The sequence below is a fragment of the Trichosurus vulpecula genome, chromosome 9 (assembly GCF_011100635.1).
Source record: "Trichosurus vulpecula isolate mTriVul1 chromosome 9, mTriVul1.pri, whole genome shotgun sequence".
Classification (NCBI taxonomy): domain Eukaryota; kingdom Metazoa; phylum Chordata; class Mammalia; order Diprotodontia; family Phalangeridae; genus Trichosurus; species Trichosurus vulpecula.
Genome location: NC_050581.1, coordinates 79,897,086 through 79,914,310, shown reverse-complemented (window position 1 = coordinate 79,914,310; position 17,225 = coordinate 79,897,086). Strand labels below are relative to the sequence as shown.

Genomic DNA, 17,225 nt, shown 5'->3' with positions numbered 1-17,225 from the left:
TAAATCACATGCTGCCCTGTACCACTGCACAGGCCTACCCTGATGTCTGGAATGTACTCTGCCCTCATTTTTACTCATGAAATCCTTGTTTTGCTCCAAAGCTCATCTTAGAGTTTCTGACTCTTTGTTGTCTGTAACACTGTTGGCTCCAGCCCCTGACTCCTTTTCCCTTGGTCACTCAGTTTGGTCTCTAGTTAACTCCTTGCTGCCTGACCTCTGAATTCTGAACCTTACTTGCCAATGCATTTCAACAAATGTTTACTAAATGTGCATAGGGAGAGAGATCAAAAGCATTGATTAGCCACAGTTCCGTTCTTTGTGGAACTTACTGTCTGGTACAGAGAGAACACAGAAAACAAACTAAGCAAAGATCTATGATGACGGAGGGGTTCCTGAATGAGCTAGTATTTGAGTTTTGCTCTCAGTGATAGGTATAAATATAATAGGTAGATGAGCAGGGAGGACATTCTCAACACAGGGAATGGAGTGCAAACAAAAGTATGGTGGTAAGAAAAAAAAATATTCAGTACCTGCTATGTGCTGATGCTGTACTAAGCACTGAGGATACAAAAGGAGGCAGAAGATGGTCCCTGCCCTCAAGGAGCTCACACTCTAACGGGGGAAACAACATGCAAGCCAATATATACTAAACAAGCTACATACAGGATAAATAGGAAATAATTAACAGAATGAAGGCACAGAATTTAAGAGGGAGTGGGGAAGACTCCAGTAGGTGGTACAATTTTAGTTGGGACTTAAAGGAAGCCAGGGAGATCAACACAGCAGATAAGGGGGAGCCTTCTAGGCATGGGAGACAGCCACATAAAATACCCAGAGCCAAGAGATGGGGAATCTTGTTTGTGGAACAGCCAGAAGGCCAGTGTCACTGAATCAAAGAGTACATGTCAGAGTAAGAGGAGGTAGGTTATTAAGGGGTTTGAATGCCAAACGGCATTTTGTGTTTGATTCCAGAAGAAGGGAACCCCTGGAGTTTATTCGAGTAAGAGGGTGATATAGTCAGACGTGTGCTTTAGAAAATCACTAGTAGCTGAATGGAGGATGATTTAGAATAGGAAGAGACTTGAGACAGAGCTATCAGCAGCCTATTGCAGTAGTTCAGGTATGAAGTGATGAGGGCCTGCACTAGAGTGGTGGCAGGGTCAGAGGAGAGAAGGGGGAGGATTTGAGAGATGTTGCAGAGGTGAAATTGACAGGCCTTGGCAACAAATTCAATAAGGTGTATAAGGGAGTAAGACATCCAGAATGACTACTAGTTTGCAAGCCTGAGGGGCTAGGAGGATCAACAGTGTTGCCCTCTACCATAATAGGTTAGGTAAGAGGGGGAAGGGCTTGGAGAAAAAGATAATGTGTTCCATTTTGAACATACTGAGTTTAAGATGTCTACTGAACATCCAGTCCAATAAGGCTGAAAAGCAGTTGGAGGTCAGCAGAGAGCTGGGGGCAGGACAGGTAGATTTGAGAACCATCAGTACAAAGGTGGTAATTAAATCCACGGGAGCTGATGAAAGCATGTTTTAGGGGAAAGGCCATTTTAGTTTTGGCTATTTTAAATATGAGGTGCTAATTGGACAGCGAGGCAGGGAAGTCCTTTATTTAGTTTGGGATGCAAGTCTAGAAGGATCAAGGCTAGAAATACCAACTTAGCAATCGACTGGGTAGAAGTGATAGCTGGCCACTTTTTGAGATAGCTAAGAACGGGAAACAAAGTAGGTGCCTGTCACTTGGGGAATGGCTAAACAAATGGTAGTACATGAATGAAAGGGAGTATGTGCTATAAGAAATGATGTGTGTGAAAAATACAGAGAAGCATGGAAAGATCTATATGAATTGATGCAAAGTGAAGTAAGCAGAGCCAAGAAAACAACATGCCTTATGAAAAAATGCTCTAAATCACTACTGATTAGAGAAATGCAAATCAAAACAACTCTTAGATACCACATCTCTCCTGTCAGATTGGCTAAAATAACAAAACAGGAAAATGATAAATGCTGGAGAGGATGTGGGAAAATTGGAATATTGTTACATTGCTGGTGGAGTTGTGAGCTGATCCAGCCATTTTGGAGAGCAATTTGGAACTATGCTCAAAGGGCTATAAAAATGTTCATACCCTTTGACCCAGCAATACCACTTCTAGGGTTGTATCCCAAAGAAATCACACAAGTGGGAAAAGGACCCATATGTACAAAAATATTTCTAGCGGCTCTTTTTGTAGTAGCTAAGAATTAGAAATCAAAGGGATGCCCATCAGTTGGGGAATGGCTGAACAAGCTGAGGTATATGAAGGTAATGGAATACTAACTGTGCTATAAGAAATGGGGATGATACAGACTTCATAACAGCCTGGAAAAACCTACACGACATAATGCTGACTGAGCGGAGCAGAGCCAGGAGAACATTATACACAACCACAGATATATGGATTCTGTGAGGACCAACCCTGACAGACTTTGCTCTTCTCAGCAACACAAGGTACAAAGACAACTCCAAAGGACTCATGATGGAGAATGCTATCTACATTCAGAGAAAGAACTATGAAGTATGAATGCAGATTGAGGCACACTTCATGCTAGCCTTCCCCCCCCCCTTTTTTTTTCTTTTTCTCTCTTGTTTTTGTTTTTGGGTTGGTTTTTTTTTTTTGGTCCTGTTTCTTCTTTCACATGATTCATTTCATTGATCACAGTTCTTCTCCATAACTTGACTAGTGTGTAAATTAATTCAATGCGAAGTTATACATGGAAGCTATATGGGATCCCATGCCATCTTGCGGAGGGAGAGGTGGAGGGAGGGAAGAAAATCTGGAACTCATAATTACGTAGAACTGAATGTTGTAAACTAAAACTAAAAAAGAAAAAAGAAAACAACATGCCCAGTAACTACAACAATAAATGGAAAGAACAACCCACACACCGAAAAATCAAAAGTAAATGTGAAAAAATTATAAAGATCCAACAGGACTCAAATGAAGAGGGGTGAGGGCACATCCCTAACCTACCCTTTTGTGGAAGTGGGAGGTGCACTAGTGTTACACATTGCACATGCTCTCAGACTTCTTTAGCGTACTTACCAGTTGGGCTGACTTTTTCTCTTGGAGAGGAAGAGGGATGGATATTTGAGATAACTGTGGTGATATCAGAAATGGAAAAATGAATAAAAAACATTTTTTAAAAGCAACATCTGGCACTATGAGAGTGAATGCATTAGCCAAGGAGGGAATTATTAAAAGGGAGGAGCAAAGACAGAGGACTGGGGAACATCTACCTTAAGGGAATAAGAAGAGAACGAGCAACTGAGAACTGATTCAAGAGGTTGTCATGTCTCAGTGGTGTCATGTCTCAGAAACCAAGGAAAAGGTGTACAGAAAGTAAAAGTGGTTAATAACATCCAATGCTGCAGAATGAAAATACAAGTCAATAAAAAAGCCACTGACAACAGAGAGGTCATTACTGACTTTTGAGACTGACGTTTCTGTCACATAGTAGGAACTGAAGCCACTATATAGTGAAGGAATGAGGAGTGAGGGGGAGAAAGAAATGGAGGCACTGGAAACAGTTTTTTTTAAGAAGCATGGCAATGAAAGGAAGAGGAGAGGTCTCTGCATAGCTTACAAAAGGAGATGAGTCGAGGGGAGACAATGAGGTTGGGAGGGGAGGATTTTTGGAACAAACTCTCCCAGAGAAGGCAAGAAGAGACAGGGACAGTGCCACAGATAGAGTTGTCCTAATAAGGACTAAGGATACCTATTCACGTAAAATAGGTGGCAAAAAGAAGAAAATGGGTGATGTTGAGAAATTTTGAGTTGCAGAGGAAGAAAATGAAGGGTTCCCATTGTTATAGCCTCACTGAAGTAGGAGACAATGTTCTCTGCTATTAAGTGTGGGCCATGGAAACGTGGTTGGAAGCTTGAAGTATGGGGAAACAGTTTGGAATAGTTGTAACAGGGAATAGGATAAGAAGGCAGCAAGAGTACAGCAGGATTGGCAAGTAGCAATGAAGGCCTCACTGAGATTATTACCACGAAATTATAGAGGGATAAATCAGCTTTTTTTTAACTTAAGGCAAAGAGTGAAGGACAAGAAGGTGGTGGCTGATGAATTATAAACACTGCATACCACGGAGTGAAGCCTTGGTACAGAGTGAGAAAGATGGACTGGGAAAATAGAATAAGAGGGACCAAAGAACTAGAGATTAAGACATCTGGCTCTGCAGTATTTCTCTGTTCCACCCTGCCTTTGAGGATTTCTCTTAACGACTTCTAACTTCACTCCTGGCCAAAGTCTCAATCTCAGCCAGTCAATAGGCAGCCTCCTCCAGATGCCACCTATGGCCTGATGTAGCATCAGGAAAAACAGGAACAAGAGAAAAGGGACATCTTATGAAATACTGAAAAGGAACACTGACTCAATAAAAACAAAGGATTTAAAATGTAACTTATTTCAATTTTAGTTCAGTTAAATTCAAATATTTATTTAAACCCTTATGAAAAGAAAAACAAATTACTATTTCATTCTATTACAAATTACCAAACAATACTAGTGTCAACAGTACCAGGGCACGGACCAAGAAAAATGCCAAAATCACCATCTCGTTAAAACTATTTTACTTAAGCTTATTAGCAAGTCAATACAAATAAGCAGGGCTAATTAATATAAAATTATTAAAAACAGATTAACAAGTTCAAAATAGGACCATTTAGTACATTTTATCCTTTTGAACCTTTCTGAATGTTAAACTCCAGTGCAGAAAATTCTGACTCAATATTGAACTCTTAACATCACTTCATTTCTGAAGATGAGATTCTTCTAGATGTTCTTGGGGTACTGGATGGCAAATGGGAATCTGGTCGAACTAAATCTGCATAAGGAAGAGCACAGATAAGATTAAAAGGCTGTTTTCACATACAGAAGCTGCTTCTGATACTTTCTAGTGCTGGACAACTTTCCTAGGTACTGTATTAACATATAACATAAAACTGGTTTTTAGCTCAAGTCTAAAAGATTCAGGGAAGCTTCAGATTTTCAGTAGGTTCCCAAGAAAACATTGGTAGAATTAGTGCAAATCATCCCCAAACTCCTCCCAAAAGAAACTTTGGAAGTAATGATACCGAGGCAAAGAAAATTACATCTCACTTAAAATCTATAGCATGGAAAATGTGCACAGTGACCCCAAATTATATAATAAAGCAGGAAGCATCAATATTATTTGGCACTACTTAAAAAAACAGAAGAGTAGATTGGACCAGAAAAGATAGGAAATAATAGATAGCCCAGGGTGCCATAAAGCCCCAAATCAGAAGTCACCTGGGCAGAGCTATCTATTTGACAAGAAGTGCTGGTGAAACTGCAAAGGAGCAATGGATCTATGACCTGAATTTTAAAAGTCATACCACAAAAATCATAAGATAACCATATCGGATACCTTTTACAACTATGACCAGGGTTATTTTTTAATAGAAATAGGGAATTTTAATAGGGAATAAGGAATAGAGTTGATCATAAAATATAAGAAGTAATTTTGATTACATAAAATTGAAAAGCTTTTGCATAAATGATTTAACAGAATTAGGAATAAAAGAAGCAGTCTACTGGGGGAAATAATCTTTGTATCAAATATCTCTGGTAAGGATTTGATATCTAAGATAAGCATATACCCCAAGAAGGTTAGGGACAAAAAGAAAGGCTACATTAACGCCACAATATTTACAGCAAAAATTTCTGTAGTAGCAAAAAAAAAACCAACTAAACATAGTAAACAGATGTTCATTGATCAGAGAATAGAAAAAATTAATTGTGGTAAATGTTACATAAAAAATTACCGAATTATTAAAAAACAATGTAATGAATGCACAGAAGCATAGGGAAGTCTTAGCTAATGATGCAAAGTGCAATAAGCAGAACCAGGAAAACCACACACAATTACCACGACAATGTAAATGGAAAAAACGACAAAGCAACTGAAACAAGGCTGCCAAAGTATAATGATAGCTTGGTCCCAAAGAGGAAAAACAGTAATGCACCTCCCGGTATGGAGGTGAGGGGCTATGGGTCTGAAACACTGCATACCATGTCAGACTTGTTTGGCATGTTGATTAGCTGTGCTAAACTTTTTTTTTCTCTTTTTTTTTTCATTGCAATGAAAGGTTCTCTAGGAGGAGAATATGAGGATTTCATGAAAAGCAGGTGATACAAAAACAAAATATAGTAAGAAAAATAAAGATGTCCATGACAAATCTGCTAGCATTTGCTCTAGTCCAGCAAACCCAGGGCAAAGTTTAAATCATGGGAGACACCCTACCTCGTGTCTCATGAGGCCAGACTTCATTACAATGAGGACAGTGTGGCTCAGGCTGAGATTTGAAATACTTTGCAATGCAAGGTAAATGCATTTTAATTCCACAGGTTTCACAGGACTGGCCCTGCAATGACAAAGGCTGATTATGACAAGTCTCAGACTTCTCTGCATTTTGTTTGAAACTTTTAAGTGCACTGTGTATCTTCTCCCTTAGGAGTCCATATTGTTACTGTCATTCATTCCAGTGATCAAGAACTTTCTCCTGGAAGTTCTAGAACTGCTTGCATTCATTTTGCTATCAGGATTCTACGTGCTGAGTCACAGGATGCATGGGGCCGATGAATTGTCCCAGCTCTCCTACGTGTAGATTGGCTGTGTGAACGTGGGGAAGTTCTCCATTTTCACTTCACTAAAACCGGCTGAACGAGATAATCTCTGATGTCCTTTTTGGCTGACCCCACCACTACCACAAATGTTCCTTGGGCACGCTCAGAAATGTACCAGATAGCTACGGTTCTATCTGTCCTCTAGATTGACCCTCTCGTGACATGCAATTTCATGTACTTTCCAAAGTGACTAATACTCTGAAGGAGGGGTCTGGCCCAATAACGTTCTATTTATTTGGGGGAAACAGCAAGAAAAAGCAATGTTCTAACAAAAATATCTACAATATTTTTAAGTATGAACAAGGTATTAGATGCAGGTAGTTCATGTTAATAGCAATAGAAGTTTATTATCAGAGGCTGTTGTTTTTTCCCCTCCTGTGCCTGGCACATAGTAGGGACTTAATAAATGTTTGTTGATTGACTGATTGGGTCAGAGAGAATATGGCCAGAGAGAAACCAATGGGTTAGTTAGCTTATGGTATCAAAGGTTGTGAAATTCAAAACACCCCGTAGAACTACTACAAATCTATACAGTGGTAACCATGAAGGGAGAAATATTCTCAAAGATCAGTTTAAAAGCTTCATATTATTTACCTGAATGGCAAGGCTGTGGCAGATGTTGCACTTTTTGACATCTTGATACGTCTCGCATATATACTGATCCAGTTCCATGATGCTGCGAGTATGTAAAGTGTATTCACCATGTCTCTAAAGAGATAGTGACAGCCCACAAGCATTTACTGAAGGTTCATGGTGGAAAGATCAGCATGGGGTGGGGGGAAGGCATATAATAATGGGAATGTCAACAAGCCCCTGGCCTTGAGGTTAAGATTTAGTTGTGAAGGTGAAACATACAGAAATAAAATGTCAAGAACATTAAAGAGCACCCTGTCAAGAGGCAATATGGTGCCATACCAAATAGTGCCACGACATATTACACATATGCTTTCTACCACTTTAAAAAAGCAATGTAGGAAGGCTCACACGAACTGATTCAGAGTGAACTAAGCAGAATCAGAACAGTTTATACAGTAATGGCAAAACTGTAATAATCAACTTTGAAAGACTTAGTCACTTTGATCAACACAATGACCCGCCACAATTCAAAAAGATTTATGATGAAACATGTTATCTACCTCCAGAGAAAGAACTGAGGCACTCAAGAGTTCAAACTGAAGCATATTTTCTATTTCTTTCTTTTTCTTGCTGTTCTTATTTTTGAAACATAACTACTATAGAAATTAGTTTTGCATGATTTGTAACAGATTTTGTTTTTCTTGCCTTCTCAAAAGGAGAGAATTTGGAACCAAAAATAAAATAAAATTGAGTTTCAGGAGGAAAAGCAAGGTAGTATAGTAGAAAAAAAACACTAGATTTGGAATCAATTGATCTGGATTTGAGACCTATATTTGAGCTATGTGAAGGAAGGCCATGCACTTCCCCCTGCCTCAGCCTGTTTTCTTTATCTATAAAATGGGGATATTCAAGCTGAAATCCTATTTCACAGGATTATTATGAGCATAAAGCATTTTGTAAATTGTAATGCGTTAAACTAAGGTCAAAAAATTGAAAGCAGTAGAGCCACCTTGACTTTTGAGATCCTCTGAGCACCCAGAAATACAGGATTGGTACAAACAAAACATTGTCAATGTCCTTTTCCCTGAAGGGACATAGAAAAGCCACATCTATGCCCAGAAGACCTAGGCTGTGCTTGTATGTAGACATTAGACATAGTGCAGTCCAGTGGGAAAACCACTAGATTTGGAATCAAAGCAGCATCTGGGTTTGGGTGGTCCTGTTATATACTATTTGTGTGAACTTGGCCACAAGACACTGATGGAAGTCATATTTGGGAATTCCCTGGGCTAAGTGCCCACTGCTTCTCCTCTCAAATATAGCAGTAGCTTTGACTAAATAGGGATAGGCCATTGATACAAGGATTGGTGTTTTTCAAAGAACCCGTGCATGGGAAGAGGAGGTGGAGAAGCCCTCAGAGCCCTTTACTTCACAGCACAGGAAAGAAAATGGCAGAGGACCAGGTGGGCCAAGTCCTTAAGACCGTGAGAGTTCAAAGTAAGGGGTCCTCAAAGTTCATCTAGATCACCTTCCTCATTGTGTAAAAGAAGAAACAGCAGAGGGAGGGGCTGTGACTTGTCCAAGATCACACAACCAGCCAACCAAAACAGGGATGCTTCTGCAATATCCCTTGGTGGGCCTCCTACTATGTGAATGAACACAGGATGAGAGTCTGAAAAAGGTGGAGGGAGGTTCCTGACTGTCAAGTAAGTATTTTAATGAACACTTCCTTTTAACGAGTTAGTAAGAGCTCCCATTTACATAGCACTTTACAAAGTATTTTCTTCACAAGTTTTCTGTGAAATTGGATCATGTAGGAAGAGACCTCTGAAATGGCCTAATACACCCCACTTTATTTTAGAGACAAAGAAAATGAGGCCTCAACTAAGAGGAGAAGAGCCTAGCCTAAGATCCGACATCTAGTGCCAGGGCCAGTGCTTGGAGACCTGTAGCCAGATCCTAACGTGCTTTGGGTTCTTGATGTCCTTGGCCATGTAACTAAGTCATTGGGAAGTATGAGAAGATCCCGAGTCCTTAGAGGTTTCCTAAGGCAACCCATTCATTTTACAAAAGGAGGAATTAGGTCTCAGAACGTTTGAGGATGAGCCCAACTTGACCTGGGTGGTGGTCGCAGCACAACTGGGATGTGAACCCAGAGGAACCAGCTGGAAATGGAAAGAGCCCTGGCTTTCGTATCAGAGAACCTGTGGCCAAACATTTTTCCTCCTATCCACAAAATTGCTGACCACCTACTATTAAATATTTCTTCCCATCTCAGGTTATTTATTAACTTATCTCAGCCAGAGTTCCAGGTAGCAGAGATGTTCACATCTTGGATGTATTACACTAGGAAGTAGGAATATGATAATAGCTGTCAGTTATTTGAGGTTTGCAAAGTACTTCACAAGGACATCTCGCTTTGACATTCAAAACACCTTTGAGAGGTGACTGCTTAAGTGATTTGCCCAGGCTCACACAGCTAGTAAGTGTCTGAGGTAGGATTCAAATTCAAGTCTTCCCGACTCCAAGTCACCTAGCCGCCTCTATTGCCTGCTCTGGTTGTCTTTCCTAAAGTGTGACGCAGATATGATTACTAGTAACACTAGCACTGCACAGCTAATACAACAGTGTGTGTGTTTATGTGCACAGCCAGGGGTCCTCACAGAGGGGTCTGCCCTGCCCTGCCCTGCATCTCACAGGGTCTTCTCTCAATTTACCCCTGGGGCTTCTTATCATTCTGGAAGGATCTTATTACTACTCTGAAGTATAGGAAACAGCAGAAAAGGGATAGAGTGAGAGCATCTTAATCCACAGAAAAGGAGAGACAGAGGAATGAATGGCGGAGTTGGAATTTTTAGTCCCTAAATTTATAGACTAGCTCCTGATTCTTACTAGACATTCAGAACAGAATCGGGCAATAAAGTCCTGGACTCAGAAGACTCAGGTTCAAATCCTGGTTTTACCACTTACTGGCTACATCCTTGAGCAATTCACATCATCATACAGGATCCTAGGAATGGGGGTGAAAGGTTCTAAATAATCTAATCTGGCCTATTCATTGTATAGATAAAGGAAGCCAAGGTCTGGAGGGATAAAGAGACTTATGCAGGGTCACACAAGTAGTAAGCAGGGACCAGCTAAAGATTTCAGTGGATCTGGAGTCTGGAAGACTTGAGTTCAAATCTGTCCTCAGATACTGTGTGACCCTGGTCACTTAACCACTGTCTGCCTCAGTTTCCTCAACTATTAAATGAGGATAAGAAGAACACCTGGCTCACAGGGTTGATGTGAGTATCAAATGAGATAATATGTGTGATTCACTGAGCACAGCGGCTGAACCAAAGCAGGTACCCTTCCCCCTCCCCCAAGCAGCAAATCTGGGTCTGAACCTGAGTCTCCTGACTCCAAATCCAGCCCTCTTTCTACTCCATATCTCTCTGAGTCTTAGTTTACTTCTCTATAAAAGGAGGAGGTTTGAATCACTGATCTCCGAGGTCTTTTCTAAAACTAAAAAATTCTGATTCTGGAAACCAAGTTAAATTAATTGAGAAATTCAATTCATAAGTTAAACATATTCTACAGGCTCAATGCATTTGGAATTTACCAGGTTACTGATAAATATTAAATACTGTCTTCATAGCTAGCTCCTCGAAATGTAAACAAACTAGTCAGTGCTGAAAAACACCATAGTATTGTCTTGCTTGAGTCACACCTGAAATTATCAGTTTACCTCCATGACATCAGTGAACTATGTATGTAGGGCTACCAAGAAGTAGGCTTTCCCCGAGAAAGAGGCTAACAGAGGTATCAGCAGGTCCAGCGTGTCAGCCAGGAACCACATGAGGAAGTACAGCATCACCATGCAGAACTTCTCATGCAGGCCAGACAGAACAAAATCGCCAGACACTCACTGGAAGGAAGCTGCTGATAAACGAGGTTTCTGTGACAAGAACCTCGCTTTCTGTGCCCCTGTCTGGAGTTTCTTGGAAATGCTATCATATTATTACAAAATGCAGAACCAGAAGTTTTGTGTCAGCACTGAGAGCCCCAAAGGGAGAGGAACAAGTATCTTTATGTTCAAGCACAATCCATGGAACAACCTTTTTCTAGTTTTGCTTTCCTTTCTAAAGTAGCTGAGTTAATTAAATCAAGACTTTGGAAGGTTGCCCTAAAAATCAGTCAAAGCTTTAAAAATGGCCACAGTGCAACCCGGGGCAATTTACTTCTGAAAGCCACTTGTCCTGAACAAACATCTGGAGCACTTGTTCTGCTTCCTTCTTCCTCATTTTTTTGCTCTGGAGTTTGTCGGTCAGGTTTAAAATACTGGTGGATGATGCATAGCCACTTTCTGATTCAACAATCAAGTCCATCTGTAAGAAATAAATAGTTTTACAGTAAATAAATCTCAAGTCTGTGTCTTTGGCCCACTTTTCCCTCCAAGATTTCAAGTCCCAAACCAGCAGGCCTGCAAAGGAGCCTCTCTCTCTTTCACAGCATTGGGAAGTTATCTTAATTTTATAAATAGACAATGCCTGTGCAATCCAGCTGAAGTGAAGATACACAATGTCTACCCACCTTCCTCACTGGATTTTTGTGAGGGTCAAATGAATATGTAAAGCACTTTATAAGCACAGTGCAGTATTTCTATAATAAATAATATTATTTAAATTGTTAGCTACTGCATTTCTTACTGGAGAGATGAAGGGGAAAAATGCTTTAAAAATAGTTGATAAATCTTAAATCTTATTTTATAAATCACCAGAACAGCACAGACAACAGAACAGTTGTTCCTAAACCAGGCAGGACAAAATTCACGTAAAATCTGCCTTATGGAAAAACTATAGCAAGATAATCGAATACTCAAATGCAGCTCATCAATGTGGGCGTCCCCTCCAACAACCCAGACACAATCTGTCTATGCATGCCCATCCTCTACAACTCTTGTCCACGTCCTCTCTTAGACTTTTGTGTGTTGTCTCCCCCATTAGATTGTAAGCTCCTTGAGGGCAAGGACTCTCTTTCTTTTTCTTCTTTGTATGCCCAGTGCATAGCACAGTACCTGGCACGTGGAAGGTGCTCAATAAATGTTTATTTTGCTGTATTATTATTTATAATCTAAAGCTGTGATTATTGGTGCCCTCTGCTGCCAATTCTGCCACTCTGCCAATATTGCTGCGGAAGCAGATGGGGGCCACATGGGACAGATGATCATCTTATACTAATTTACTTCAAGGTTGCCATGGCCAAATTATTTGTTCCTAAATGGCCAGCCTACTATTGATGAAACTTCTGTATTTAATTAGGCTAGCCCTCAGAAAATACTCAATCTGTTGCTAGAACCAGACTTGAGGCCTTTACAGCATGGTAGGGTCTGCCAGAGCTTATGCTCCACTGGCCTCACAATGAATCCTGCTGCCTCCATCATGCCCAAGTCCCTCTCATCCTAGAAGGCTCTCAGTAAACCCTCAAGCTGTCATCCCACATCTCTCCTCCCTTTCTTAGCCAAACTAGAAAAAGCTTACTCTCTTCTCACTTCTAAACTCTTTGCAATCTGGCTTGTGACTTCACTCAACTGAAACTGAACTCTCCGAAGTTACCAATGATGGTTAATTGCCAGCTCTGATGGTCTTCTTACAGCTCTTATCCTTCCTGACTTTTCTCAATCATATGACACTGCTAAAGATCCTCTCCTTCTAGATCCTCTCTCCTCTCTGGGTTTTCAGGGTTTTGCAACCCTGCTCTATCGTAGTTCTCTTCCTATCTGGCTGCTCTTTTTAAGTGTTCTTTGCTGGTTCTTCATCCACCTCAAGCCCTTCGGCTAGGGATAAACCCTAGGCCTCTATATCCCAAGACCTCTTCTCCTCTCTCTCTTCCTCTCTCTCGTCCTCTCTCTCTCTTCCTCTCTCTTTCTCTCTCTCTCCCACTCTCCCTTCCTCCCTCCCTCTCTCCTCACTCTTGGTGACTATGTCAGCTCATATAGTTTTATTATCATCTCTAGGCTGACAACTCCCCAACTGGCATCCAGCCTTAGTTAGTGATTCTCCTTAGATTCAGTAGCACAACATGACCTTCTTATTGGACATTTGGAATTGAATGTTCCATAGATATCTCAAACTCGGCATACCCAAAACAGAACTCACCATCTGCTTCCCCAAACCCATCCCTCTTTCTGTCAAGGGCACCACCAGTTCTTTCTAGTGGTCCAGGTTTGCAAATTCAGTGACACCCTCAACTCCTCACTCATGACAAGTATCTCATCAGTTGCCAAATTCTGTACTTTCTATCTCCACAAAATCCTCCACGCTTGTCCCACTACATGCTCACACAGCTACCACCTTGATGCAGGCTCTCATCACCTCTTGCCAAAACACTGAACTGGCTCCTAACTGGCCTCTCTGCCTCAAGTTTCACCCCACTCCAGCTCGTCCTCCACAAAACCAGCAAAGTGATTTTCCTTAAGCATATGATCATGAAACTTCCCTACTCCATAAACTCCAGTGTTTTCGATTGTCTCTATGACCAAATAGAACTCCTCTGTTTGGCTTTTAAAGCTCTTTATAAGCCAGCCACAACCTGTCTTTCCAGCCTCATTATACATTAAAACCCCTTCTTGAACTCTATGGTCCAGCCAAACTGGCCTTCTCTCTGTTCCTTACACAAGGCATTCCTCCCGTATCTTTGCCTTTGCAATGCCCCCCCCCCCCCATCCTGGAATGTATTCCAACCCCACCTCTGCCTAGAAGAATTCCATGTTCCATTCAAAGTTCCATCCAAGTACCACTTTCTACATTGAGCCTTTTCTGATGCCCTCGACTATTAGCATATGTCCCCCAAAATTATCTTCTACCTAGCAACTCCTTTGGAGAAGGGGCTAGTCATTCTCACCAAGTGCCAATCAACTGCCCCACAGAGGGTAGACAAACCAGTCTAACTGAATGAAGCAGCAAGTCACCCTGAGGGAGAGAATGGGAGAACACCATCTCAGAGCCTGATGCAGACAGCCCAGGACCCTGAGCCTAAAAGACTGGAGAAGGATGTTTTCCACACGGTGGTCCACAGTCATCACCCTGGGAAACAACTCCTGTCAAAATGCAGCCTGGCAGCTATGCCCACAGGTGCTAGAGCCACAGCTACTGAAGACTCAGAAAAGAACATTCCTACCAATAAAGATTTTGGCACCATCAAATGGCTGAACTCATAAGATCTCATCAGTGGGAATGACTTTAAAGAATAGGCATTGCCATCTCCTTTGCCCCTCTACCCTCAGGACCATAGGATGTTCCATCTAACTTGCAGCTTAACTAAACCTCCCATATGTGTGGTCTCCCCCATCAGAATATGAACTCCTCAAGAGCGAGGGTTGTCTTACCTCTCTGTTTGTATTCCTGGTGCTTTGCACATAGTAATGCTTAACAAATGCTTTTGTAACTCATTGGCTCATTTCTTTTCTGCATACCTATGAGTCCATGTTTTCTCCCCAGTCTGGACTCTAAGCTCCTCAAGGGCAAGTACCTCAAGGGCAAGACTTTCACCTTTATCTATGGTGCCCAGCAGAGCCTGGGACATTAAAGGCATCTAATAAATGCTTGTTGACTGACTGATTGAGAATCCAGGGTCCCTTCTTTGCTACAACAAAGGGTTCCACAGACAGCTGTTCTCCCTAGAGACCATTTAGCAATCCTTGCTGGGAATTCCAGGTGAGAACACTAAACAAAGACAACTATGTTAAATGAAAAACCAAACCCTTCTTTGAAAAAGCTTCAATGATTTTAATTTAACACTAATTTATCTCACAAGAGAAAATCCGTTCCCTGAATAAAGACCTTTCCATTCATTTGACTTGTGGTGTATGCCTACTCCCACTAATTATTATGCATCAAAATAAAATGATATGTACCTCTTTAATCATTCTCCAAAGACAATTATTTTTTTTTAGTAGAGGATAAAATTTTCCCTAATCATTCTATTTGAGGATACTTACAGTTTTTTTAAATAATTCCAATTCATTTTCTGCATAGTCAGATGCCACTTTGGTAGCTTCTGTTATTGCAAGATTCACCTAAAAAGAACAGTCACACTGAATGTTAATTTTTGCCCCTTCATTAATAATCAGTATAGTAGTATTACTTCTCTTAGCCTAGTTTCCTTTTCTATAAAATTAAGATGATAATATTTGCTCTACATACATCACTTTGTCAATGTCATAATAACAGAGAAATATGATTTATTATCATAATTATTCACATTTCTGCATTATTGAATAAAATTTTTTTTAACTTGCAAAAGACCTTAGAGATAATCTAGCATTAATTCTTCATTTTACAAAAAAGGAAAATGACGCTTGAGTATGGGAAGCAATTTGTCCAAGGTCATACTGGCAGTAAGTGGCAGAACCAGGATTCTGGACTCCAAATTCACTGTTCTTTCCCCTAAACCAGGTTTTTAATCTGAGGGGAAGGGTTATGAAGTGTAATACTGTGATAATTATATTTCAATATAATTGTTTTCCTTTGTAATATTATACATTTTATTTTATGCATTTAAAAACATTACTCTGAATGATCTTAAGAGGAAAGAGAAGAAAAAGGAATACACTGCAGGGGGAGGGGAGAGTAGGGAAAAGAATGTTAGGGAAAACTATCTCATATGCTGGAGTGGACAACTATACAAACAAGGAGGAGGGGGTAAGGGAAGCAGCTGAAGCTTGAACCTCACTCTCATTTGAACTGTCAAAGGAGAGAATATACATGCCCACAGAGTTTGGTTGTAGAAATAGATTTCACTGAAAAGGGAAATAGAAGGGAAAAGGGAGAAGGCAGAATTAGGGGAGGGGGAGTAGATTAAGGGAGGGATTAGTCTAAGCAAAACAAACTTGAGGTGGTAAAGAATGGTAATCTGAAGGAGTGCCCACAAACTGGGAGATGGCTGAACAAGTTATGGTATATAAATGTGATGCAATATTATTGTGCTGAATGGGGGTGGGGAGGGAAGAAGGGGGAGAATATGGAACTCACGGTTTTAAAAACAAAAGTTTGAAAACATGTAACTGTGGGGAAATTGTATATTAAATAAATACAAAAATAAAATAAATATTATTGTGCTGAAAGAAATGATGGAGATGATATCAGAGAAAACTGAGAAGACTTGTATGAACTGATACAGAGGGAAGTAAACAGAACCAGGAAAACCATATAAACAATGACAACAATATGGAAAAGACAAACAACTCTGAAAAAATTAGGAACTCTGATCAGGATAATGACCAGGGTAAGGAATCCAGAGGGCTAATGATAAAATATGCTCCGCCCCTCCTGATGGAGAAGTGAAGGGCTCAGAGCACAGAATGAGACTTGTATTTTTCGGACACAGATGATGCAAAAATGTATTTTGTTTGATTATACATGTTTGCAACAAGGAGTTTGTTTTTCTTTTGTTCTCAGTTGGTGAGGAGGTGGGCGGGTGGGGCAGAGAGAAGGTAGATTTTTGCTGAAGGAAAAAGTTAATACAATTATTTTTTAAACTGGGTCAGTTTCAGTTGACGAATCATAAAATGCCAGAGTTGGAAGGGACTTCAGAGATCATCCAACCTAACCTTTAATTCTAGAGAGGCTCAGAAAGGATTTTAGGCCTACTACAATGCCCCAAGCCAGAGTGGTTTGTCCAAAGCTATTCAGTGCCACATCTGTGGCTCCTTACTCCAGGCCAGTGCATAGGTTATCACTTGCACGTTACAAGTGAAAACAGCAGAGGTTCATTTAGTCACAGTTTTTAGTAGCATCCCATAGTAGAATTAGCACTAGGTTTGGAAGCAGAGGACCTGGAGCTGAAGGCTACCTCTGCTACTTACTCCCTAGGTGGCCTTTGACAAATCCCATATACCCTTTCAGATTGAGGTTCAACTTCTAGAAGATGAGAGGTATTGGGACTAGATAGTCTAAGTTCTAATTCCTATTC

General features: G+C 40.6%; 1 protein-coding gene across 2 annotated transcripts in view; it reads right to left on the bottom strand.

The window, feature by feature from the left end:
* Window positions 1–4,601: 4,601 nt before the first annotated feature.
* Window positions 4,602–17,225, bottom strand: part of NSMCE1 (NSE1 homolog, SMC5-SMC6 complex component) — a 66,848-nt gene continuing 54,224 nt past the window's right edge. For both annotated transcript variants that reach the window (XM_036739758.1, XM_036739759.1), the window contains 5 exons: window positions 15,253–15,330; window positions 11,495–11,641; window positions 7,290–7,403; window positions 6,313–6,433; window positions 4,602–4,872 (listed from right to left, as the gene is read on the bottom strand). In XM_036739758.1, the coding sequence (XP_036595653.1) occupies window positions 4,793–4,872; window positions 6,313–6,433; window positions 7,290–7,403; window positions 11,495–11,641; window positions 15,253–15,330 (540 nt within the window). In that variant the 3' untranslated portion in view covers window positions 4,602–4,792. The remainder of the gene's footprint in view (window positions 4,873–6,312; window positions 6,434–7,289; window positions 7,404–11,494; window positions 11,642–15,252; window positions 15,331–17,225) is intronic.